Source organism: Theileria parva, chromosome 1 (assembly GCF_000165365.1).
Source record: "Theileria parva strain Muguga chromosome 1, complete sequence, whole genome shotgun sequence".
Lineage (NCBI taxonomy): Eukaryota > Apicomplexa > Aconoidasida > Piroplasmida > Theileriidae > Theileria > Theileria parva.
The window spans coordinates 2,368,055-2,390,617 of NC_007344.1; the positions used below are offsets into that span (position 1 = coordinate 2,368,055).

Genomic DNA, 22,563 nt, shown 5'->3' on the forward strand with positions numbered 1-22,563 from the left:
ATGAACTCGAAAAAAATAAAATAATGTGAATGGAAAAGGTTGAAATAGAAAAAATGAATGGGGAGTAGATAACTTGAATTTATTAAAATATTTCATAGATGTTATATTTATTATTTTATTTTTATATATTTCATTTTTATTAGATTTATCCTTTCTATTTTATTTATATTGATCTAGTTTTTATCGCAAGTATTTTACTTCATTATTATGTCGGTTAACAGCCGGACTAAATGGAAGCAAATAAAGATGAATCAATAAAATGCTTTAAAATGGCAAAAACGGCGTTTTCGCGCCAAGATTATCAAAAGGTAATTTTCCCCGTTTAATATCACAATATTAGGCGTTGAAATTTGCCACCAAAGCCAATAACATGTTCCCATCACAGGAATATCAAGCCTTTATTGAAAAATGCGTTAAACTCGCACAAAACTCTCCAAATGATACACCTAACAATTCTAATGATTTGCCAAATAATTCCAATGATATACCAAGTAAAAATTTCAACAATTACGATTATTATTAATAATAACAAAAATATTAGTTATTATACAATATTATTCCTATTGTATAATGTTTTAGTGAATGATTCGAGTAGTCGTAACGCTACAGAGGAGCAGGAAAGTCTGTGCCGTAAAATCGTAAAGTCAAAGAACTATTATGAAATACTGCAAGTCCAGAAAACTGATTCAGTTGAGAAAATTAAAAAAAGCTACAAAAAAGTATTTTTTACCCCAACGATACATTTTCAATTTTTGTATATTTATTCTCATTAATTTTTTTTCTAAAATTACCTAATTAATAGCCAAAGTTAGCATAGTTAATATAATCACTTCTTTAAAATGCTGTAGTTAGCATTGAAATTACATCCGGATAAGAACCCGTCGCCATTGGCTTCTGAGGCGTTTAAGAAGGTGTCAACTGCATTTCAGTGCCTCACGAACCCTAAGGCGAGGGAAGAGTATGACCTATACGGGGATGAAGAACGCGTAGTTAACCACCAGCGCTACCAGCAAGAGTTCGTTACCCCTGAACAACTTTTCGAAGCATTTTTCGGAATTCATCAACGTGGCAACGTATTTCACTTCTCTACACGGCCAAATACTGCTGGTGGTAATAACAGGTATTATCCTATTTTTAACCTAATTATTCCTCATTTTCCACCCATTTTATATGAATTTAGCTAATTATTTCCAATAGTAGTTATTACAATTACTGTGTTAAAAATGTTTTAGGAGAACTGGAGTGATGCAATTCATGCCTTTATTAGTATTGATGATATTTATGCTGATCATTAATTTGTTTTCGAGAAGTCCTCAGCTGTATCAATTTGAGAAGAGTACAAAGTTTGGGAAAATGCAGTCGACGAGCATAAATGGAGTAGTGTACTATGTAGACGCTCGTACATTTGATCGAATGTACCCTAACAACACACCTCAACGGATTAAAGTTGACTTTGAAGTTGAGTACAAGTATTACGAAAACAAATGTAATGACAGTAAGAGAGAGAACCAGAGACAAATTTACTCCTATTTGTCTTCCTTTAGAAATCCTCCTGCAGAACTCTACGAAACACCCAAAAGCTGTAAAATACTCAATGATCTCAGGCATTCCTACTCCAAGCTGTTGCAAAAATATGAATTTTAATCTTCCTGTCCCATTATACATACTGACAACTATGTTATTAGTATATTAGTAGGATATGCTATTGAATAGTATATTAGCTGGTTTGGTCAAGTTTTTGATTTGTTTCCTTCAACATGGTGTAACATTCACTAAAAAATAATTAGCTATATAAGTAGATTAGTGATTTAGTTAACTGAGTAATATAGTACCAAGTGCATTTGAGAAGTGATTCGAAGAAGAGTGGAGATAAGCCTTCAATGACCATTGGATTAGATTTAGATTCTGATTTATCGGAAGGAACATAAAACAAACGACACTTCTTCCAAACCCAATAACCACTCAAAATCTCACCAAACCTATTATACCATGATACACTCATTAATAGACTACTGTATAGTTAGTAGTAACTATATGGCAGGTGTTAATAACTGAGTTTAGGAGTTGTATTACGTGATTTTAACTGGTGTTGAGTCTTTAGATGTTGGATTCAGGACCAGGAAATTCACTAATCAATCAATTAGGATGTGTAAAATCAGAGTAATGAAAATGTGTAAAAATGTGTTACCTGGATCTGTACCATCACAGACAGCAAAATATGTACAATTACTAGCCTTTGGACTCATTATATTTCGACAAAAACATAAACAGCCTATAAATAATAAGAATGGGTGTAAAATAATGTTAATTGATAGCTAAACCCAGTGTAAATAAGTAAAAAAAGTGTGTAATAGTAAAAAATAGTTGCCTTCTTTGCAACATTTCCATGCTTGGCGATATGATAATTTGATATCATCAAGTGAAGGCATTCCTTCACCGTAAATTGTTAGTCCATTGTAGTCAACTTTGAACATTGACTCGACATCCTCAAAATCAGGTACAAATTCTCCCAACCTAAAAATGTTTCATTTTATAAAATGAATTATGTGTAGTTTACTCTGAGTCCATTCGTTAAAATTATTATTATCCTTGTTATGATTATTATTACCCAAATGTGTAGAAAATGTGTAACAAAAATTTTATATAGGGATGAAAAATATTAGTTTAAAAGTGTTAATGAAGACAATTGTCCAAAAGTATTTAGATAATTAATTTTATCATCTCTTGTTTTTAAACGATTCCATTCATAATATGGTATTATCCCAATATTATATCCCTAACGACAACATTAATATTATTATAATTATTATTATAGAAATTATAATGATTAGTATAATTTAAAATACTTTGAGTGAAAGTGTGGATTGATGAATCTGTGTGAATTTGTTCAATTGGTGTGATTTAGTGTAGTAGCTGTATGGGCCAGCGCATAAAATAACAAAGTTAAAGTCCTTAATGTAAATATCCGCCCTCAAATAATCAAAATAAATATTCTTCTCATGCTTTACTCCACAATCTTTCAATATTAAGCTCATTTCGTAACACCATCGAGGCATTTTTTTACTCTAAAAATTCATCAACATTATTCATTAGTATTATTTATTGTTAGTGTGAAAATTCTTAAATTTAGTGTAATTATGGAAACCTGTTTGATTTTTTGATCTTTGATAAATTTGATGAAAAATTGTAAATCCTCATTTAAATCATTAATGAAGTCTAAATTAATATAAAATGTGTACAAAAATACTCTGATGTTTATGTTGTAAGTGGTCAATTATATACTTTAGTTTGAGAATTTTATAACTTTTTAAACTTTCCCTCGATTTATTCAATGTGTTCAAACATCTTTCAACCATCTAATAATCATAATAATAATATAATAGTAATGATATACTAGTGTAGTGATAAATGTGTAGTTTGTTACTTGTAGATTCGGTTCTAATATACAAATTGATGTGTATAAATATAATACAATTCCTTGCAAATCAACTTTATCCTACAAAATATTCCACAGTTGTTAATCAATGGTATTGTATAACTATATTAAGTGTGAAAACCTGTAGAATAAAGTGATGAAAAGAGTTATAGCAAGAGTTATAAAAGTGTTTCGCTTCGAAATCCAGTTTTGTGAGTGAGTGTAGGACCAAGGAAACGAGTTCTGGTGATAGCTCGTTCTTCTCAATCGCAGGTCTTAGTCTTCTCTTCAATAATCTCAACATTAATACATTCCTAAAACAAATTATAAGAAGTTACTCTCTAGAGTTAGCTATAAACTAGATGAATAATGTAAAACTGAATCCCAGTGGTGTATAAATTATCTGAAGGATGGAAACCTAATATCCAATTTAGCTACAGAAGAAATAAGAAGAGAAGCTTGCAGAGGATCAATTTGACTATTTCTAATGAGAATCAGTTTATAAAGTGAGTTCCAAAACCTAAAATAACTTAACCCTCCAGTAAACTTACTTAATATGATACATGTTAAAGAATGATAAACTATTAGCTACTAATGCTATATCTTGTATATTCGCCTTATCATTCTTTAATAGAAACTGAATAACATTATTTTTACAATGTGAATGTTAATAATTTGAGTAAAAATGAGATACTTCATTGGTAATTAAATCAAGAATATCATAATTACGTATTTCTAGTTTCTTCATACTATTCATTATTATTGATAATCCTACAACCATATGGAATAAAGTTATTATTTAAATACTTAACCATAATATTGTCTATAACTAGTACTATTGTCTATAACTAATACTAATGTATGACTATATAAAGAGTATTTAAAACCTGTGGCTGAAATTGTGTGTAGATTTTTAACAAGGATTGGGAAAAGAGTGTTGAATAAGTGAGTATCTTTATACCTATAAAAGATGAACAGAGTTTGAAATTACCTGATTTTCCCAAAGGAATAAAACACCGTAACAATATCAGTTGGGTGTAAGAGGGAAGAGATGAGCCTTAATCTCTGAGCATATCTGTGCCATAGGCTATCATTATAGACTCCATTACTGGATAATTTATACACACTTTTCAACAACTTATTTACATCATTATCCTGCAAATTAACTACTTCACTTTCCAGATTTATCTCATTATTAGTTGAAATTGGTGTAGTATCTGATTTGTTAGTCTTTTGTAAACTATAATTCTTAATAAGATCATTGGAATCTATGGTAAAAGTTGCGTTAATAGTTGAATTTGGTAAAAAATCCTTTTCAGGTGGTTTATATAGCCTTTCAATGGATTTAATATTTTTAATAACCTTTTTGCTTAAGCCTTTTCTCACATTTTCAACGATATTATGCATTTTATTCTAAACACAGTCTTCCGTCAATTAAACATTATTACCAAATAATAAAATAAAGAATTTTATAATATTTCATAATAATATACAAAATAATAATATATAATTTGTGCCATAGAAGATTGAAAAATGTATTTTTTAAGAGTGTTTGAAGGGCTTTTCGAGGTTCAAATTAGCAAAGTCCCAATTAACGAGATTCCACCAGGCTATAATATTTGAAATTATCAAACATATATATTGTATAGTAATTATTATACTAATGGTATGCTTAATTAATAAAGTAGTAAACTGTAAATAGCTGTAAAAGTAGTATGGGTATATAGGAAATAATCAGAGGTGAAGAAATACCATTAACATATGCCGCCCTGTCATTTCTGTAATCAACGTAATAAGCGTGCTCCCATACATCACATGCTAGTAAAGGTGTTCCGTGATTATCACTAAAACATATTCCATCAATATACTATCGATTTATTTAGGTAAATTTATATAAAATAGAAGTGAAAATAAAAAAATAAATGGAAAAAGAGTTGAAAAATGAGGAATAGCTGTGTAAATGTAGTAAAAACTGCCATTGAGGTACCGTAATGGATTTCCGGCGTCATGTGTTTGTACAACCTCAGGAGTACCGTCAGGTTTGAGTACAAGCCAACCCCAACCAGAACCGAAATGACCGACGAGAACACTTGAAAACTCTTTCTTAAAATTGTCAAAGGAGCCAAACTTCTGGTCCAAAAGCTTTCTCACAGTCCCACGAGGCTCTCCACCACCACTTGGTGACATTGAATGCCAATAAAAGGTGTGATTCCAAACTTGAGCAGCGTTATTAAATACGGCGCCACTCTCGGTTTTCAATAAATCTAACACATGTGACAAAATTATCTCAGATAGGTTTATTATGTAGTTTAAAGAGTTAAGAATGAAGAATAACTGGGTAGATAGGTAGTCAGAAGTACCTTCGAGTGATTTGGTTTCAAGTGATGTACCTTTAACCAATCCTAAAGCAACAATTAAAACAAATCAAAAAATTGAATTAAATAATTAGAAGAGAAATAAGGGAAATGTGTATAAAAGGGGTTACCATTGAGTTTATTAACATATCCGGCGTGATGTTTGGTGTAGTGATAGGTCAGAGTTTCTTCACTCAAGTGAGGAACAAGATCCTTAAGGCCATAGGGTAGCGGAGGTAATTTGAACGACATCGTTGATTCCTGCCTAATAAAAGAAGTTTTGAAAAAGTAAATTAAATCCTGGGAAACTAAAACGATTTAGATTTAAAAATAGAAATAAACTTGAAATTAATAAAGTTCAGAACAAGTTTTGCAAAATAACTCTGGTAAAAATAATAAAGAAGATGATTACATATGGTTTGATGGGGAGAATTGTGTAAAGAAAATGAAATAATTTTCTGTAAAATTCTTTTCAAATGTTTAAATTAACTAGAAATATGAATGCTATTATTTTAAAAAAGTTTAAACATTCTTCTTCTCCCAATTTTCCTTCCATTCAATAGTTCTTAAATAGTAATAATATGTAATACATCTCAAATTTGTGTAATATAGTGTAAAATATTGTAAAATAGTAATAGTATAAATTGTTGTAATATAATATAAAAAATGGAAGAATTATATGAGAAATTGGAGAAGTTGAAGTCCATGTTAGATTTGGATTTTAGTGTTCAGAAGGAAACACCTTGTGACTGTATCTTAATAGCAGTTCACGGGATCGGAACCACTGAAAACATGCTTGAAAATGATTATAAAAGCCTAAAACACAGCCTTGAAGTGGTTAGAAAGCATTGGTTTTATAATCAAAAACTTAAACTTCATCTTTGTTTTGTTAATTGGAAAAGATATATCGTTGATGCACAAAATAAGTTACTTCTTACTAGATTTTATAGTTAACAGTATATTTAAGTCATAAAGTAATATTGATTTGTAGATTATTTGATAATTATTGTATCGATACGGTTAAGGGCATGAGACGAGTGTTTAATTTGGCAGTAATGGACGTTATTTTCTACCTAAACCCTAAATTCTCAGATTATCTCATGAACAACTTCGCAAATGATTTAAATAATGAGATTACCAGACTACGCAATGTAATACTTATAATACTATATATTTATAATATACTTAGTATAGTAATAGTGTACCAATATAATGTGTAGCATGTGTCTGGTCAGTTTAAAGATTCGAAAATTGCCATAATTGGTTATTCTATGGGCTCAGTTTTGGTCGATGATCTCATACGCGTTAATCCAGACCGACTTGTATGTTAATTCATGCTTTACATTTCCAACTCTTTTACACAGTTAACACTAGTAAATATATTAATATCTCTGTATCTTAAGTTGTAGTCAAATATTGAGGTATCAAAGAGGCCTAGATTGGAGCATAAAATTGATTATTTTTTCGCCATTGGAAGTCCATTGTCATCCGTTCTCGTTAATCAAAATCCCCAAGTATTTATTTCACTTATTTAATAGTACAATAATACTATAACAGTGGTTAATGAATTGTAGTTTATGAAATTGGGATTGAAATTACCTGAAGATATAAAGTGCTATAATATTTTTCACCCCTATGACCCAATAGCGTCACGTTGGGAAAAGTTAATTTACCTTAATATGACTGTACCTAAGCCTGTTATTGTTCCGTATTGGTACAACAATGGTTTAAAAAATTGGTATAATCTTGATCAACAATTTCAGGTTTCCTCTACAACCAATTAAGAATATATTATCAACTACATATACTAGAGTGTAGATAACACTGTTTAATATGGTCGTAGTATTGTAAATCGGTAATAGCGGAGAATCTGAGTGATTTCTCAAACACGATCACTAAAGGAATTTATAACCTCTTTGGAACAAATCAAAATAATAGCATTCTTGACCAAAATATCACCAATAATTCCAACAGTATAATAATCACACATTTACTCTATAGCTATATAATAATACTATAATTAATTTATGAGTAATGTGATTTGTAGGAAGAATATCATTTAATAATTTTCGAAATAGTGAGTGATTAATAGTTTAAAGTGTTTTAGAACTGAAAGGAAAGGATTCTGATGAGAGATTAAATAGTAACAATAAATCTGAGTCATGTTTGACTGATGAATTGGCGTCTGAAACTGTTAGAGACGATGACTTTTTCAGCGATTTTGAAATGGATTTGTCCTCAACTAATGCTTTAGAAAAGGCTAATATTAATAATACCTTACCTAAGAGATATGATTATCAGGTATTTCGATACAGGGAATTAGTTTTACTCATTTCTTTTATATTTGTTATACCATGCTTAACATATCACTGATATTATCACATTCTAACAGGTACAAGAAGACGCAACGGAACATTTTTTGAACCCTTTGGCTATATTGCAATCACACATAAGTTATTGGGGATCACGAGATGTTAGCTTTTTCATCCTAAGTTCAATTCATCCAGTAAGGGAACGAGTACCTCTGACAACTCTACTAGCCTTCGTTGAGTCCAAGTCAAAGGCGCTCTCTTTTTCTACGGATAATGAAGATCTGAAGAAGGAGTTTTTAATGGTTTCAGAACAGGCTAAAAAGTTACTGGAACAAATTAATCGAGAGGTTTGTGTTCAAGAAATCCCCTATATTTACTCCGGAGTCTTACTTTTACAATTATTTTATCCAAAATTAGTTATTTTATTTTTAACAGTATTATAATACTATAAATAGTAGTAAAATAGTATAATTTGTAATAGGATATAAAGAATAGAAATGATAGTATAATAGTGTTGAAATCAACCTGGAATATTATGAATAAAAGTAATGATGAAGACGCGGAACATCCCTACGAATCCCTCATCTCTGACCATATCGATCACGATGATTATATCAACTAGTCCTCCACCACACTCATTAATATAATTGACACTATTATACATGAATTAACACAATTACATTTATATTTGATTGTAAAATAATGTAATTAGAAAAAATAATATATGAGTGTAAAAATACTAGAAAATCGTTTAAAGACGATTCTGGAAAAAAGAGGTTTACTTTGGCCTCCGGAATCTTTCAGTAAATTTCACATTACATGCTGTAAAATAGGTAAATTTTCAAATATTTAAATTTTCCCTAATATTATTAACAAAAAATCCAATAGAAGGAGAAGAATGCGAAGTTGTATTAATTGATGATATTTTGGAAGATTTGAGAGAATCGTTCTATGATTATAAAAGACAAAAAATCAATATTTTAAAAAATATAATCAACTCAATTCTCAATCAAACGATTCCAGAGTATTTTTCATTTTTAAATACACTAGTTTAATACTGTGGATATATGATTAGTTCGAATACAATGTAATTATTTTGAATATTAAGGATACAAATTTTTATTAGTGCAAATATGAAGAAGAAAAGGAATATTAATGAAGATAAAGCAAATTTAGGGTTGAGTATGGATTTGGATGAGCCAATTATTAATCTCAATAATACCTTAACAAATAATTATAAACTTACAAATACCAATACCATTAATAATAATAAGATTAATGGAATTAATGGTATAAATCCTGTAAATAATCCTAGTAATGATAAACAAAATGATTTGGATGAGGAAGAATTAGATTATAAATTCATACCAGAATTGGATGTTAAAACGAAATTGAAAGATGTTGGTGGCATAGATAAGATAAAAGGTGAAATTGAAGATTTAGTTATAAACCCTTTAAAGTATCCTCAATTATATAAGCATTTGGGGGTTCAACCTACCAAAGGCGTCTTGTTACATGGCCCACCGGGTTCTGGAAAAACTAAATTAGCGGAAGCTATTGCAGGTATGTATACGGCTACTCCTTATCTAACATCTTTGTTAATCCTATTGTTATCTATTTTGCAATTCTTTTGTATATAATTGAGTATATTCAACTATTATTTTTCTTAGGAGAGATCGGATGTCCATTTTTTCGAGTTGCAGCTACTGAGATAGTGACAGGGATGTCGGGAGAATCTGAGAACAGACTTCGAAGTCTATTTGAACAGGCCAAAGCCTGTGCTCCAAGCATTATTTTCCTTGATGAGCTCGACTCAATTACTCCAAAAAGGGAAAATACGTTTAGAGAAATGGAAAAACGAATTGTTTCACAATTAGGAATTTGTATGGACTCACTTCAAAATCATTTTGTTATTGGTAAGCCATTTGTTCTTCATTTCAATTTTTATATTTCATTTTGTAATTATTTTTATAATATAATAAAGTATATAATACCCTAACGCGGTTAGTATAATGTGTTATAGTGATTGGAGCTACGAATAGGCAAGAATATGTTGATTCGATGATTAGACGTAATGGTCGTTTTGATAGGGAAATATCAATGGGAATACCAAATCAAGAATCTAGATATGATATACTACAGGTATTACTACCATATCCATTTACTATTTTGAATTATTTTCCCATAAAATTGATTAATTATATTTATATCCAATACCATTATAATGTATTAGGCGTTATCCGTGAATATAAAGATTGCTGATGATGTTGATTTTGAAGAAATTGCTAATTTAACCCCTGGATTTGTTGGTGCTGATCTTCAAGCAGTTCTCAGAGAATCCGCCATCCACTCCATATCAAGATTATTCAAATCCTACTCCATTGCCAATACTGTAACTCTCATACTCATTACTTAGTTATTCATTTTTTCAACCACTTAGAGTATTTACATATTTATATTTAGGATATGAATGATTTGATGAAGAATTTGTACATAAATAGGGAGGATTTTTTAATTGGGATTAATAAGGTCCAGCCAAGTTCTAAACGTGAAGGTTTTATTACCATCCCGGATGTTACCTGGTCTAAAATTGGGGCTCTTTCATTTCTCAAGTCTGAATTAGAAAAACAAATCGTTTTCCCAATTAAATACAAAAAATTATATCAACGTTTCGGTATTGGCATTTCTGCTGGAATCTTGCTATACGGTCCTCCAGGTACTTTTTTACGAAGTTTGATTCTTGCTATCCTTTCTGGGACTTAGTTTTATTGTTTACACTAATTTAGTTAATAGTATTAAATTATTGTTTAGGATGTGGTAAGACGTTATTGGCAAAAGCTATCTCCAACGAATGTAACGCCAATTTTATCTCAATTAAAGGTAAATTAACTCACAAATTACATATTTTACCCAGTTATTTACATTTATATACATCTAACTGTTGCTTTCCTAAAATATATTTAGGGCCTGAAATATTGAATAAATATGTTGGGGAGAGTGAAAAGGCTATTAGATTAATATTTCAAAGAGCTGCCACGAGTTCCCCTTGTATTATATTTTTTGACGAAGTCGATTCTCTTTGCTCCATCAGAAATGATTCTAATCAAGTTTATGAACGAATTGTTAATCAGTTATTAACAGAAATGGACGGGATACAGGTACTTCATCACTCTTTTGATACTGACTATTATTTGCGTAGTTTTATCATTAATACCTGCTTATATACTTAATATTAGCATATAATTAGTTTAATAATTATTATAGAATAGAGAATATGTATACATAATTGCCGCTACTAATCGACCTGATATCATCGATCCCGCAATACTAAGGCCAGGTAATTTCCACTTTAACACTTTATATACTTACCACTCACTCATAACTAGTTACCATAGTAGATATAATAGTGGTTAATTGTGATGATTAGGTCGATTGGAGAAGTTATTTTATGTTCCCTTACCCGATGAAGATGATCGCGTGGATATTTTACTTAAATTAACATCTGACGTTCCTGTTGATCCCTTGGTTAATTTTAAAATTATAGCGCAACGAACTAACGGGTATCTTTTACTTCAGATTATTAATTCTATTGCCCACATAGTTTTACACTATTTTCTCTAAATTAACCGATAATTAGTTGTCTTATAGTTAAGTATATAATAACTTTAACTGGATAGTGGATAACACTGTTTTAATAGGTTTAGTGGAGCGGATTTGGCGAGTTTGTGTAGAGAAGCAAGTATAATAGCAATTGACGAGATAAGAATGAGTATGAGTGAGAGTTCAGTATCCGATTATAAACTGAGTGCCCCAGAAAACTCAGTGTTGAAGATGGAACACTTTCAAAAGGCTCTTCTCAAAGTTAAACCCTCGGTCAAACAACAACAAATCGATTTCTACCACAATTTCAGACTTAAATATTCTTAGCCAACTTTCAATACACTTTAAATAATTGCAATAGCAGTTATAGATACTGTTTTAATATAAAAACACTAAACTAAACTATATGTGATAATAATGTACATGTATGGTGCGTAGAAAATTAATTATAGTGGATAAAAACGGGTTTCCAGCCATTTGAGTGTAAAAATTGGCGTTTAAACTCTAGTTGTTTTGTGATTTTATTCCCTTTACGAACCAATTCAATGTATAATTTACCCTCAGGATCAAGTGCAACTATGTAATAAACACCGACCCTAACAATAATTAACCCTTTAGCAGTTCCTAACTGTGATTCTATCAGCTTTCCATTCTTCTCCAATAAATTACTAGTGATTAGATATTCCTTATCATTGGTGTAGTTTAGTAGTTTTAGATACGATAGGTCGTTACTGAGTTGTCCATACTCATGTGGGTATAGTGTGGTAAAATACATTTCACACAACTTTAAACCCCTAACAAATGCCAATTTCCCCTTTATCATCAATTTATTCACACTTGACGATAGTATGTAATCTAAACTTTTCATACGATCATTGTTATTTTCAACTTGGATTTGAGGGAGTTTAAATAGTTTGTTAGTACACTGTGGGTATAGCAAATTATTCACGAACTTATTCTCTACATTATAGTGGTTTATAGAATTATCAGTATTCAAAGGATTGATTGAAGTATCCTTATAATACTTCAATAAAAACACATTTATAGAGTTTATTATGGAATTAAACAGTGGAATGTCGATATAATTGCTTTGTAATAATATTGTTAGCAAGTGTGTATTCAACTTGATGTACTTATACTCGAACCTCATCTTATCTTCACTATTATCCAACTCATCATCCCTACCTTCACTAACAGTGTCAAAGAGATTAGTAGTGCTAGGATGAATATAAGGGGAAATGCGTTTAATTAAATGGGTTAGGTTTGATTTTGAGATTGATTTAACAACTTGAATAAATGTGTAAACCGAAGGTTTAGAGGCGGATTTATCAATTTTATCACATAACAAATAAATTATCTTCTGATTTAGTGGTTTGATTCCCTCCAAACTAGTCTTAACATAAATGTTACTAAGACCAATTAACAAATCAATAAGCTGTTCAATACTGTAATGGCTCAGATGTTTATTTAATAAATGATATAATCCATCAAAATTAACCCTTAACTCCTCACATAATCTCAATTTTGAGTTGGAAAATGATCTAAATAGTGCTAATAATACATCCTTTTCATTTAACCCGTTGTTTAACACATTTCCATTAGATTCAGCTTTTAGAATATGATTACTAATAACTTTTATGAGCTTCTGATTGAATGCTGGGTGAATTAATTTGTGTGAAATGTTAAGACAATTGTTTAGAATTTGATATAAAGTTTCCAATTCCAATTCTTCCAATTGATTCATCAATCCAGTCATACTTTCTTTGATATTCTTCTTCTCTTCTCTAAACACTAAACAATATATTTAACAGGATATTAATAGTAGTATTAGATACATAGTATTTTAGGTATATAGTATTACTATGTCATAGGTATATAATTAGTGTAATTGGGGTACTTTGAGCATGTTTTGGAGTAATTGGATAATGATGTAATAATGGTTTAAAAGTATTAAACTGCGTTATAAGGTTTGAAATGGTAGTATTATTCTGTGTAAAACTAGAATAATGTGTAGATTGGTGCAAAACATGACATAAATTCCTCAATTTATACCTCATCTTAAGTTTTAGGCTTTTTTGGCGGCTAAATCACAATGTTGACATTATACTAATATATATCTATATATATCTATATATATCTATAATATACTATAACTATATGTATCTATAAATAAGAGTGTAGATAAAAATTACAGGTGGGAAGAGAGCGCGATTTATTGATTTAGCTGCGGGTTTGAGAACACAATCGTAAGTAATGTAACCGATTTCCAGTGCGATAGATGTAAACAAAACACGCCTTACGATAGGTAAAAAAACAGTTCCAACGCCATACGACATTTTTCAACACAGTTTTAGTAATTTCACATAAACTAGTGGTTCTATAGTTTAAAATAATTAATTGATTTTAAAAATAATAAAAATACTTTAAAAATACAGAAATATAAAAAATAATATGTAAAGAAGCATACACAACAACGCAAATTGGGGAAGGAAATTAATTTTTAAAATTATTAACATTATCATTTATTAATAAATTAACCGAGTAATTAATTATTGAATTATTATATTTCTTGATTAATTCTTCCGATTTTCTTAAATACGGAACCAACTCTTCCCTTTTCTCATTTATTACATTATTTACTAGTTTATTCAGAATTTTAAGGTTATAATTTAATATAAATTGATTTGAAGGAATTGTTTGAACTTTAACATTTTTTGTTACCTTCTTTACCACTTCAATAAGTTTACCATACTCCATTTTATTGTACAATATTATTATTTTACTATTATTACTCAAATTGTTGAGTAAATGTTTATAAAAATCCTCCCTCGGAAAGGTGTGAAATATGACTAAATTAACATTTTTTAGGGATAAATTATAGTTTAGTAGCTGAGTGGTTAAAAGTAGTGGTTTGTTGAGTGAGTTGAATAAATTTAGTTTTTCAGCTCTTTCGTAAGAATTTACACAGTTTTGTAATTGCACTGATAATGATTTGAAGGGTTCAATCTCAGCCATTTTGCTCAGGTTTTTCCTATTTGTAAATATTAAGCAATTGTTCCGGAACTTGACTGTAGTTAACTTTTGTAGTAAGTTTAACGGTAAAAAGGTTGGTAAATTGTAATTACAATAGATTAAATTCCTGATCACGCCAAGTTTATTCCTATTCTTTAATACTTTACACAAACAACTCTCTACCACATCACCCTTTACCACGTTATTATTATTGGTGTTTTCTGTTTTTTCATCGGTAATTGGAATTGTTCTATTTAAATCAATTTCCAGTTTTAACAAATCTGTTCTTTTATCACCAATTAACCTTTCCCTCGTTCCTACAATTATGTTATCATTTCCCCCCTAATTTTACATAATTTAACTATATAGCAATATAACTATAGTATACAATACCTTGAACAAAATTGTAGAGTGAAAAGTTTTGTAGATATTTGTTAGAAAAAGTTCTCAATCCATCGAGTGAGTTAATTAAACAAATAACATTGGAGTTATTAAAAAGTTTTAAAAGTTTTCCAACATTATTACAGTTAATAGTTTCTGTAAAATTAGTAAAAAGAACAAATTCAAAGTCATGGGACCTTAAAACAGATTCACGAATTTGTATTAAATGTTTATCCAACACTAAAACAAAAGCAGCTTTAACACCATTATCAATGTTATAACCAGTTAATTGAGCTATGTTAAGACTCGAATCAACACTAATTATGAAATTTATTAATTTTTTCACTTCATTATTATTATTACAAATTATTAAAAGTTTTCTATCGAAACCATTTACAGTAGTTTCATTGTAGTTTGAGTGTGCTGTAGAAAAGCGATATAAAAATGGTAATAAAGTACCAATAGTCTTACCAGTATTTAAATCATTATATAATACTATTTTTAACCTTTCCTCATTATTAATTCGGGAATTTATTAGGGAATTAAATGGTAAAAAGGCTAATTTATCTGTTAAAAGTTTAAAAGTGTAGTATTGAAAAAGTTTTAAATTGTCAATTCCAAGCGATTTTAAATTATTTACAAATTTCTCGTTAAATGGTAAATTTTGAAAATCAACAGTTTTGTCATTAAATACATTTGTACTAAAGTAATTAATTCTCAAAATATTAAAACAACTAATTCGCGAAATATTATAATTAAAATTTGGATTTATTAATTTACTTCCAATTGAATTAGGTAATCTCAACATCAAAATAATTAATTACACATATTCCACTAACATAGATAATATAATTGTGGAGGGAAATTGGAATCATGGTAAAGAATCAAATATTTAAAAATAATTTATTAATAATTTGAAGAATAAGTAAAGAATAGTTAATTTTTTGTGTAAGATTTGTTACACATTTCAATTTTTCGACCCTAAAATTGAGTTTGGAGAATCTTCCAAATGCGTTTCAATCCTTCCCCGTTAATTCAAAATTTTACAAATTTTTCAAATATTAAGACAAAAATATTGATTGAATCTGATTTGAATGCCAAAAGTTTGTCCAAATTATTCACGCACTCATTTGCATTCATGGCCTTTACTCATTTTTGTCTAATTCTTCCTAGAATTTAAGATAATTTATGAATTTTATTAGTTAAATACTCTTTTTGTATAATACTTTGCATCGATTAATATTTTATATAAATTTGTTGAATATATTCTTTACTATACATATCGTTTGATTGCAGTTTTGCGTTAATTTACTGAAATTCAACATAGTAAATAAGTTTTTTGTAAAGTTCAATAATAAATAAAATAATGTGTAAAAAAATTAAATAATGAATGCTACTTGAAATTATCAGCATTGGAATAGCAATGAGATAATTGGAATAAACTCAAAAATGATTAAAAAGAAGCACAAAACTGATAAAAATGGCTCAATTGAACATGTTTATAATTTTAACCAAATTACCCTTCTACACAACCATAAACTAAAATTTCAAAATCGTAAGTTTCTTACACATTTTTTGTTCACTACATTGTTATAGTATAAAATAACATGATTAACAGTTAATGTAATGATGTTATAGGTCATTGGCGTCTAATATGTCTAATATTGATAATATTAGTATTTTATAATGTGAGAGGTGTTGGGTGTGAGTTGGCTAGTATAAATCCGGGTTTACCACCCGGTGTAAACCCTGAACTCATTAAACATAGCGTTAACTTAGCTCAACAGTCCAGGAGACGCTCTCAGTCGAAAGTTCCAAGAAACAAATTAAATAAATCTTTTCAAAACAGTACCACTGGCAGTAGTAATGATGATAGTGACAGTGATGGCAGTGGAGATGATAGTGATGTTGAATTGCCCTTTAGAACAGATTCAGAGGTTTACACGAGGAAAAAACTATCAAAAGATAAACGCAATCGCAGATTCACGGATCTAGAAACTCATAAACGAAGACCAATTAATCCTTTAACAAAATATCCTTCAGATGATCAATCTGAAGAAAATAAGCCGACGGATAAAACCCCTTTGCTAGATACCCCTTTAAAAGAAAAACCTAAAGTTGTTAAACCTGTGCCAATTAACCCGAATGATAAAAATAAACCTAAACTATCTGAAGCCACCCCTATTTTGACTAAAACTAAGGATAAAGATGAGAAGATTGGACCATTTAGCGAAAGATTACTTAGACCCATTTCTGACAATGTTGATTTCAATAATCTACCATTCAATACTAATACTAATACTAATACTACCGAAACTAACAGTAATGATAGTACTACAAAAACTAACACCGCTGATAGTACTACGAATACCACTAGCCCTAATCCGTTAAACCCTAATACCGGTAATAATGGAGTTAAAAAAATGACACCACCGAATTCACCTACAATGACAGCGGAATCGGGATCAGGATCATCGGACGATTTTGATGTAAATGAGGTAGAAGCGGTGAAAAAATCAAAATTAGACCCATCAATTACACAGGGTCTGGGCAATAGTATACCCCGAAAATCGCAAGTGAGTGGAACACAAATCCCAGTGGCAACATCTTTTGAATATAATAGATCAGCACATGTATTAGAACCTAAATTTGAAAAGCCTAAAGTAATGGGTGGTATAATACAAACATTAACAGATAAAGAATCCAAATTACGTAGAATGACCAAGCGTAAACTAAGAATACAACATGATCTAACTCTGTACATTAGTAAAGAATCCGCAAACGTAGTGAATATGTTAAATAATGGCGAAGTAGGTAAACTTCAAAAGGTCCATCCTTTAGTATATTTGAGATTACAAGAGGTTTTCCAATCACAATATGCTTTGAACCAACTATTAAAAAAGGATGGAGATAAGGTTAAAAGATACGATAAAAACTGGTATTTGAATTCCACGCCTACTGCAAAAGCCTCTTTTATAGAGGAAATACGTAAATACACTAAGGAGCCTGAATTGTATGGTAAATTCAAACAACCTAAAAAGATGAAGGAAAGTAGGAAATTAGTATATGAAAAGTTAGAACTATTTCATAATGATTATATTTGTCAGAGAATTGTTAGGGAAAATCAATTTTCCGATAAGATAATACGTTCATTTGAACAACAATCTGGTTTATATATAGCCCCAAATTATCATAATTTAGTGCCGGGGTTAGGAAATCTATGGCTAATTAAGAATTTTGAACGTTATTACATGGAAGCCTCAAGGTCTAAAGTAACTACTTTTAGTAAAGTTGCCCCTAGTTTAGTTGGAAAATTCATGTTAATGGTGGAAAATGGTACTGTTTTGCCATCACCACCAAGCTCTCAAGTTGCTATTCATTCACTTTCTATCATCTTATCAATGGTTATGGAAGGTGTTAGAGAACCACAATTGTTCCTTGGTAAAAAGAAATTTTATGGTTTCATGTCATTGTGTGATACTAAGTGTATACAAACACTGTATGACAATGATAAGGTAGCAACGACTGAGAAAGGTGTTGGTAAAAAGGGAACAGTTGGTAAAAGATTGGCACAATTTTTAAAATGGGTGCAATTGTTCCATACTGAAGATTTATTATTAATTGATACATATGCACAGAGAGTATTATTAAGCATAATGTATGCAATAACGAGGGAAGACTTTTATAGAAGTTCACCCAGGAATGTACAGTTGAGAATACAGTCACAATTCACCAATCAAAAACCTTCACAATCATTTTTACAAGAAGATAGTGATGATATAGGTAATATATTAATAATTTAGTTATTTAATGCCTAATTTATACTAATTTTAAAATATAATATAGTTGAACCTTCAATGTTGGAGGTTGGCCCTGATGCACGAGAGCGCGAGTTACGAGAAGCTAACAGACGTCTAATCGAAGATTACAACAGGCGACGTCAAGAAGAATATGAAAAACGCCGACGTGAACAATATAAAGATCCACATAAGCAGTATAAGAATCGTCAAGAATATTTACGTGATCAAATGGGTCGTGTATTGGATGAGCAAAGTAAGGAGGTACATAAACAGAAGGCGGAGCGTGAGAAACAAGCTTTTGAGGATGCTCTTAATGGTAGTGATACTTTTCAAAAAGCTATGCGTCAGAGGGAAGAAATTCTTAGACGTGCCAGATACAATTCCAGGATGCCTAGTAATGATGTTGAAAATGAAAAATCTCTTTTCACTAATACTGCTGATAACACCAATGATAATGCTGATAATACTTCTGAAGAAAAGAACACTGACGTGAGGAGTAAATTGGAAGGAATGGGAAATACGTATAAAAAATTTTATAATATGTTTATGAGTGGTTATCATGAACCTGGAAAATCAGTAAATCCTGAAAACACTTCTGAACAAATCATACCATTCCACGTCTTTGCCACTAGTAATGGTGGTAGAGTTAGTGGTAGTGTTGGTTATGATCACCAATTCTTGGATGTTATTAATGTTATTACTGATCTGACCAATTTGGCAAATAAAGATTACAATGTGTATTACCAGAGTGTTAACACTATCATTATGATACGATCAATACATTTAGCATTGCACTCATTCGAGAATTCTAAACAGAAAAAAATTACCAGTTCTAAAACTTTTGGTAGTCTTTTCCGATATCTCAACACTGATAGCAATGGATATGTAATGAATTTAACTAAACAATTTCTACCAGCAACTTCATTATCGTTACAACTCATATTCTTTATACAAGAGTTAGTCGAGCGTTATCATCATGGTATCATTGGATTATTAAGGAAATTCTTTAAAAATTTACTATTTCGTGGTATTATTAGGGCCCCAACTAATTTTAGACAGGTTAATAACAACTTTAACACTTATGTTATATATGATGATAAAAAATACAAAGGTACATTGGAAACCGTACATCAGCTTGTGAAAATGTTTAAAGACTCATTTATTACCAAAGCATCCATACCAATACCAATCATACAATATATTACCATATTCTTATCATTGTGGTCACAATCAGATTCGCAAACGTTTAATATATCAGACCGAAGCGAGAATATTGCTAGGAAGATGTTCCTACTATCGTTTTTGGTCAATAAAAGGAGTTTAGCTGATATGGCGACTGAAATGGTTTTACAACATTGTGCAGGTTTAAAAATGTTACATCTGGGATGTGTGTCAAAATTAAACAACAACAACAAGGAATGTAAAGATTATTCACTCCTCCTTAAAAAGAAGAAGGTTTTGAGAATAATGAGGATGATAGAGAGTACGTCCATGGATCCACTAGATGTCATAAGAATTGCATCTGATACTTGCAGAAGGTGTGTGGCTAATCTTACTGTGAGACCACATGTCGGGGCACCCACTCTATTACAGATGGAACAGGATTTAGATGATGGTGAGGATGATGATTTGGAGGATGTGGAGGATAGTTATTTGGAGTTGGATGAGGGATTAGAAGGTGGCTCCGGTGGTTGTCTCGATTGTTTAGGTTGTTGTAACCGAAAAAAGAACCAAGAAACTACTTCAACTTCAAACTCAAACTCAAATCCGAATTCAAATTCAGGTGGTAAAGATTCAAGTACAGATAAGGATTTATCTACTAATAGTGCATCTGGGCAATCAACTTCAACTTCAAGATCAGGTTTTGGTAAAAGTGGTATACCATGTGCAGCAGGTAGTGGTACAAGAGCCTTTGGAAACCCCTCCTACTTGCAAATTCCTAATAATAGTAGTAATACTAGCTCTAACATTTTAAAAACTAGTTTATTGCAGTTAGATGAGAGTCTCGAGCTTAAAAATAATATTTTTTCATCATATTCTCCGGCAAGTTCAGGTTTGAGAGCTTTTAATAGCCCTAGTCTTACAAAACCTGCTAATATTAATAATAATAATGGTACTATTCGAAATGGAGATAGGCAGAGCAAAAATAGGCAAGCCGACGAGTCTAAACCCACAAAACCCTTAACTGATAGTAGCTCAAAATCCAGTTTATTGGAGCTCAATGACGATGTCAATTCTGAAAAGGTTAATGCTGAGACAGGTGAATCTCAAAGCACCAAATCTAAGTCCAATAGTAATTCCGACTCAGAAAACAGTAATAAGAAATGGTATGATCCTTTAAAGAAAGTGAAGAATGTATTTAAGAAGAAGATGACACCTGAAGAGGAAGCAATGATGTTACCGCATTTTGTTGATCGCTTAATGCTACATTCAGAAATAACTCATCGTATTCATTGTTACTATACCCAAAAGACCTTAGTGAAGAGACTAATAAAAGAATTAAAAAAAGCCAAAGATGAATTGGATATAAAACAAATAATAGCAAATGTATTTGGTGAATTTAGAAGTATTGAAATTATACAATCCGGTATGGCATCATCAATACACCAACTTATATGCCCATTCATGATGGAATCCCCGAATGAACTCAGATTACCAATTCAAACCAATATACTACAATATGTTATCAAGCAATTAGTCAGTAAGTATAAGCTTAATCCAATAAAGAAAGATTTGTTTAAACAATTTAGGGGTAAAATTAATGAGTTGGTACCTGATCTAGAGGGATATATGAAAGTAGATGTCGTTGGAAGTGTATTTGTAGGATTAAGAAAGTACAATGGTATATATTATTCAGGTGGTTATGCACCGTTTGATAAGATTGATAAGCCTACGAATATTTTGTTAAAACCTGGCGAAGGGAGATTAGTATATGATGGTGATAATTTCGTACCAGAATTAACAGCACTAAATGACATACCTTCTCTGGAATCAATTAATATTATACATGAATACGATTACGACCGTATAGTTTACCAGATTAATACTGGTAATGGTGAAGGTGCTAGTATAGTAATGAGTGAGAGGAAATTCGCGTTGGAATATCCAAATTTTATAATTAGAGCCCATGTTTTAATTACGGCGAAAGCTTTAATGAGGATGGGATTTGATATGGGCAGGGTTATTTGGTGTGGAGATAAATACGGCTGGGTTGCTGATTTTTCACTTGATAATATTGTACCAGTTTCTGATGTGCCTGTTTATAATGGTCAATACTGGCTCTTAACATCGCAACTTACTGTTAAAGACGTTGTTGGCAATGTTCCAATTCGTTTAGTAGATAAAAAAAGCTATATGGACACTGGTAGTACTGATATTACAATAGACGATAAGGGACTGAATGAGATTAATGTTGAGATAATTTCTAACGGTAAGAAAGTTGGTGAGGTAAAGTCACACAAGGGCGAAACTCTAGAAGGTGAGGACGAAGAGGGGATGGAATTTTTAGTTGGAGCTGGAGGAGACAATTTGAGTGCAACTCCTGGAGCAGTTAAGACAGTGAAAACAGCGACATACAACCCAACAACTCACGGTCTCACATTAGATTTAGATATGCCTGATTTCATAAATATGTAACCTAGTGGTTATGGTTAACACTACTAATTGTGTTGATAGTAAGGTTTAAAATT

General features: G+C 30.7%; 9 protein-coding genes across 9 annotated transcripts; 4 read left to right on the top strand and 5 right to left on the bottom strand.

Annotated features, from left to right (window-relative positions):
- The first annotated feature begins 76 nt into the window (after window positions 1-76).
- Window positions 77-1,662, top strand: Dnajb14 (DnaJ domain protein). The gene is made up of 5 exons (XM_761580.2): window positions 77-308; window positions 341-491; window positions 580-719; window positions 849-1,120; window positions 1,233-1,662. The coding sequence occupies exons 1-5, from the start codon at window positions 231-233 to the stop codon at window positions 1,642-1,644; spliced, it is 1,053 nt and encodes a 350-aa protein (XP_766673.1). The 5' UTR covers window positions 77-230; the 3' UTR covers window positions 1,645-1,662.
- On the bottom strand, window positions 1,550-2,715 carry TpMuguga_01g01153 (uncharacterized protein). The gene is made up of 6 exons (XM_761581.2): window positions 2,558-2,715; window positions 2,369-2,514; window positions 2,189-2,272; window positions 2,074-2,128; window positions 1,833-1,979; window positions 1,550-1,772 (listed from the first exon to the last, which is right to left on the bottom strand). The coding sequence occupies exons 1-6, from the start codon at window positions 2,566-2,568 to the stop codon at window positions 1,718-1,720; spliced, it is 498 nt and encodes a 165-aa protein (XP_766674.1). The 5' UTR covers window positions 2,569-2,715; the 3' UTR covers window positions 1,550-1,717.
- Window positions 2,660-4,948, bottom strand: TpMuguga_01g02415 (RAP domain protein; the record flags this gene model as incomplete). Its single annotated transcript, XM_761582.2, has 11 exons — window positions 4,407-4,948; window positions 4,303-4,376; window positions 4,110-4,186; window positions 3,967-4,052; window positions 3,834-3,935; window positions 3,558-3,729; window positions 3,425-3,496; window positions 3,248-3,356; window positions 3,146-3,216; window positions 2,847-3,065; window positions 2,660-2,776 (listed from the first exon to the last, which is right to left on the bottom strand). Exons 1-11 carry the CDS (start codon window positions 4,820-4,822, stop codon window positions 2,660-2,662), a joined length of 1,515 nt encoding a protein of 504 aa, XP_766675.2. The 5' UTR covers window positions 4,823-4,948.
- SODB (Iron/manganese superoxide dismutase) lies at window positions 4,926-6,232 on the bottom strand. Its single transcript, XM_761584.2, has 5 exons — window positions 5,901-6,232; window positions 5,776-5,817; window positions 5,403-5,679; window positions 5,168-5,259; window positions 4,926-5,025 (listed from the first exon to the last, which is right to left on the bottom strand). The coding sequence occupies exons 1-5, from the start codon at window positions 6,019-6,021 to the stop codon at window positions 4,958-4,960; spliced, it is 600 nt and encodes a 199-aa protein (XP_766677.1). The 5' UTR covers window positions 6,022-6,232; the 3' UTR covers window positions 4,926-4,957.
- A 2-nt stretch (window positions 6,233-6,234) lies between these two features.
- On the top strand, window positions 6,235-8,737 carry DDHD1 (DDHD domain protein). The gene is made up of 10 exons (XM_061305153.1): window positions 6,235-6,695; window positions 6,761-6,920; window positions 6,990-7,091; window positions 7,179-7,283; window positions 7,344-7,532; window positions 7,613-7,742; window positions 7,817-7,846; window positions 7,877-8,070; window positions 8,162-8,428; window positions 8,563-8,737. The coding sequence occupies exons 1-10, from the start codon at window positions 6,436-6,438 to the stop codon at window positions 8,701-8,703; spliced, it is 1,578 nt and encodes a 525-aa protein (XP_061161718.1). The 5' UTR covers window positions 6,235-6,435; the 3' UTR covers window positions 8,704-8,737.
- A 5-nt stretch (window positions 8,738-8,742) lies between these two features.
- TpMuguga_01g01158 (ATPase family associated with various cellular activities (AAA) family protein) lies at window positions 8,743-12,072 on the top strand. Its single transcript, XM_061305154.1, has 12 exons — window positions 8,743-8,914; window positions 8,970-9,105; window positions 9,208-9,644; window positions 9,752-9,997; window positions 10,105-10,223; window positions 10,315-10,473; window positions 10,545-10,797; window positions 10,893-10,961; window positions 11,046-11,239; window positions 11,346-11,418; window positions 11,509-11,641; window positions 11,780-12,072. Exons 1-12 carry the CDS (start codon window positions 8,806-8,808, stop codon window positions 12,006-12,008), a joined length of 2,157 nt encoding a protein of 718 aa, XP_061161719.1. The 5' UTR covers window positions 8,743-8,805; the 3' UTR covers window positions 12,009-12,072.
- A 35-nt stretch (window positions 12,073-12,107) lies between these two features.
- TpMuguga_01g01159 (uncharacterized protein) lies at window positions 12,108-14,120 on the bottom strand. Its single transcript, XM_761587.2, has 3 exons — window positions 13,874-14,120; window positions 13,579-13,763; window positions 12,108-13,472 (listed from the first exon to the last, which is right to left on the bottom strand). The coding sequence occupies exons 2-3, from the start codon at window positions 13,736-13,738 to the stop codon at window positions 12,124-12,126; spliced, it is 1,509 nt and encodes a 502-aa protein (XP_766680.1). The 5' UTR covers window positions 13,739-13,763; window positions 13,874-14,120; the 3' UTR covers window positions 12,108-12,123.
- A 54-nt stretch (window positions 14,121-14,174) lies between these two features.
- On the bottom strand, window positions 14,175-15,882 carry TpMuguga_01g01160 (uncharacterized protein; the record flags this gene model as incomplete). Its single annotated transcript, XM_061305155.1, has 2 exons — window positions 14,175-15,010; window positions 15,087-15,882. 2 exons carry the CDS (start codon window positions 15,880-15,882, stop codon window positions 14,175-14,177), a joined length of 1,632 nt encoding a protein of 543 aa, XP_061161720.1.
- Window positions 15,883-16,523: 641 nt separating this feature from the next.
- Window positions 16,524-22,510, top strand: TpMuguga_01g01161 (putative integral membrane protein; the record flags this gene model as incomplete). Its single annotated transcript, XM_761589.1, has 3 exons — window positions 16,524-16,629; window positions 16,713-18,857; window positions 18,921-22,510. 3 exons carry the CDS (start codon window positions 16,524-16,526, stop codon window positions 22,508-22,510), a joined length of 5,841 nt encoding a protein of 1,946 aa, XP_766682.1.
- Between the last annotated feature and the right edge of the window lie 53 nt (window positions 22,511-22,563).

Excerpts from the sequence above, each read along its gene's own strand:
- Dnajb14 (XM_761580.2), top strand. The coding sequence starts at position 231 with ATGGAAGCAAATAAAGATGAATCAATAAAATGCTTTAAAATGGCAAAA. Across the intron at positions 309-340 it reads CGCGCCAAGATTATCAAAAG|GCGTTGAAATTTGCCACCAA; the intron begins GTAATTTTCCCC and ends TCACAATATTAG. Across the intron at positions 720-848 it reads TTAAAAAAAGCTACAAAAAA|TTAGCATTGAAATTACATCC; the intron begins GTATTTTTTACC and ends AAAATGCTGTAG.
- TpMuguga_01g01153 (XM_761581.2), bottom strand. Across the intron at positions 2,129-2,188 it reads CTGTGATGGTACAGATCCAG|TGAATTTCCTGGTCCTGAAT; the intron begins GTAACACATTTT and ends TTGATTGATTAG. Across the intron at positions 1,773-1,832 it reads TCACTTCTCAAATGCACTTG|TGAATGTTACACCATGTTGA; the intron begins GTACTATATTAC and ends ATTATTTTTTAG.
- SODB (XM_761584.2), bottom strand. The coding sequence starts at position 6,021 with ATGTCGTTCAAATTACCTCCGCTACCCTATGGCCTTAAGGATCTTGTT. Across the intron at positions 5,680-5,775 it reads TGAAACCAAATCACTCGAAG|ATTTATTGAAAACCGAGAGT; the intron begins GTACTTCTGACT and ends CACATGTGTTAG. Across the intron at positions 5,026-5,167 it reads CAGGGCGGCATATGTTAATG|CCTGGTGGAATCTCGTTAAT; the intron begins GTATTTCTTCAC and ends CAAATATTATAG.
- DDHD1 (XM_061305153.1), top strand. The coding sequence starts at position 6,436 with ATGGAAGAATTATATGAGAAATTGGAGAAGTTGAAGTCCATGTTAGAT. Across the intron at positions 6,696-6,760 it reads ATCGTTGATGCACAAAATAA|ATTATTTGATAATTATTGTA; the intron begins GTTACTTCTTAC and ends ATTGATTTGTAG. Across the intron at positions 7,284-7,343 it reads TCGTTAATCAAAATCCCCAA|TTTATGAAATTGGGATTGAA; the intron begins GTATTTATTTCA and ends AATGAATTGTAG.
- TpMuguga_01g01158 (XM_061305154.1), top strand. The coding sequence starts at position 8,806 with ATGAGTGTAAAAATACTAGAAAATCGTTTAAAGACGATTCTGGAAAAA. Across the intron at positions 9,645-9,751 it reads ATTAGCGGAAGCTATTGCAG|GAGAGATCGGATGTCCATTT; the intron begins GTATGTATACGG and ends TATTTTTCTTAG. Across the intron at positions 10,224-10,314 it reads CTAGATATGATATACTACAG|GCGTTATCCGTGAATATAAA; the intron begins GTATTACTACCA and ends ATAATGTATTAG.
- TpMuguga_01g01159 (XM_761587.2), bottom strand. The coding sequence starts at position 13,738 with ATGAGGTATAAATTGAGGAATTTATGTCATGTTTTGCACCAATCTACA. Across the intron at positions 13,473-13,578 it reads TACTCCAAAACATGCTCAAA|TGTTTAGAGAAGAGAAGAAG; the intron begins GTACCCCAATTA and ends TATATTGTTTAG.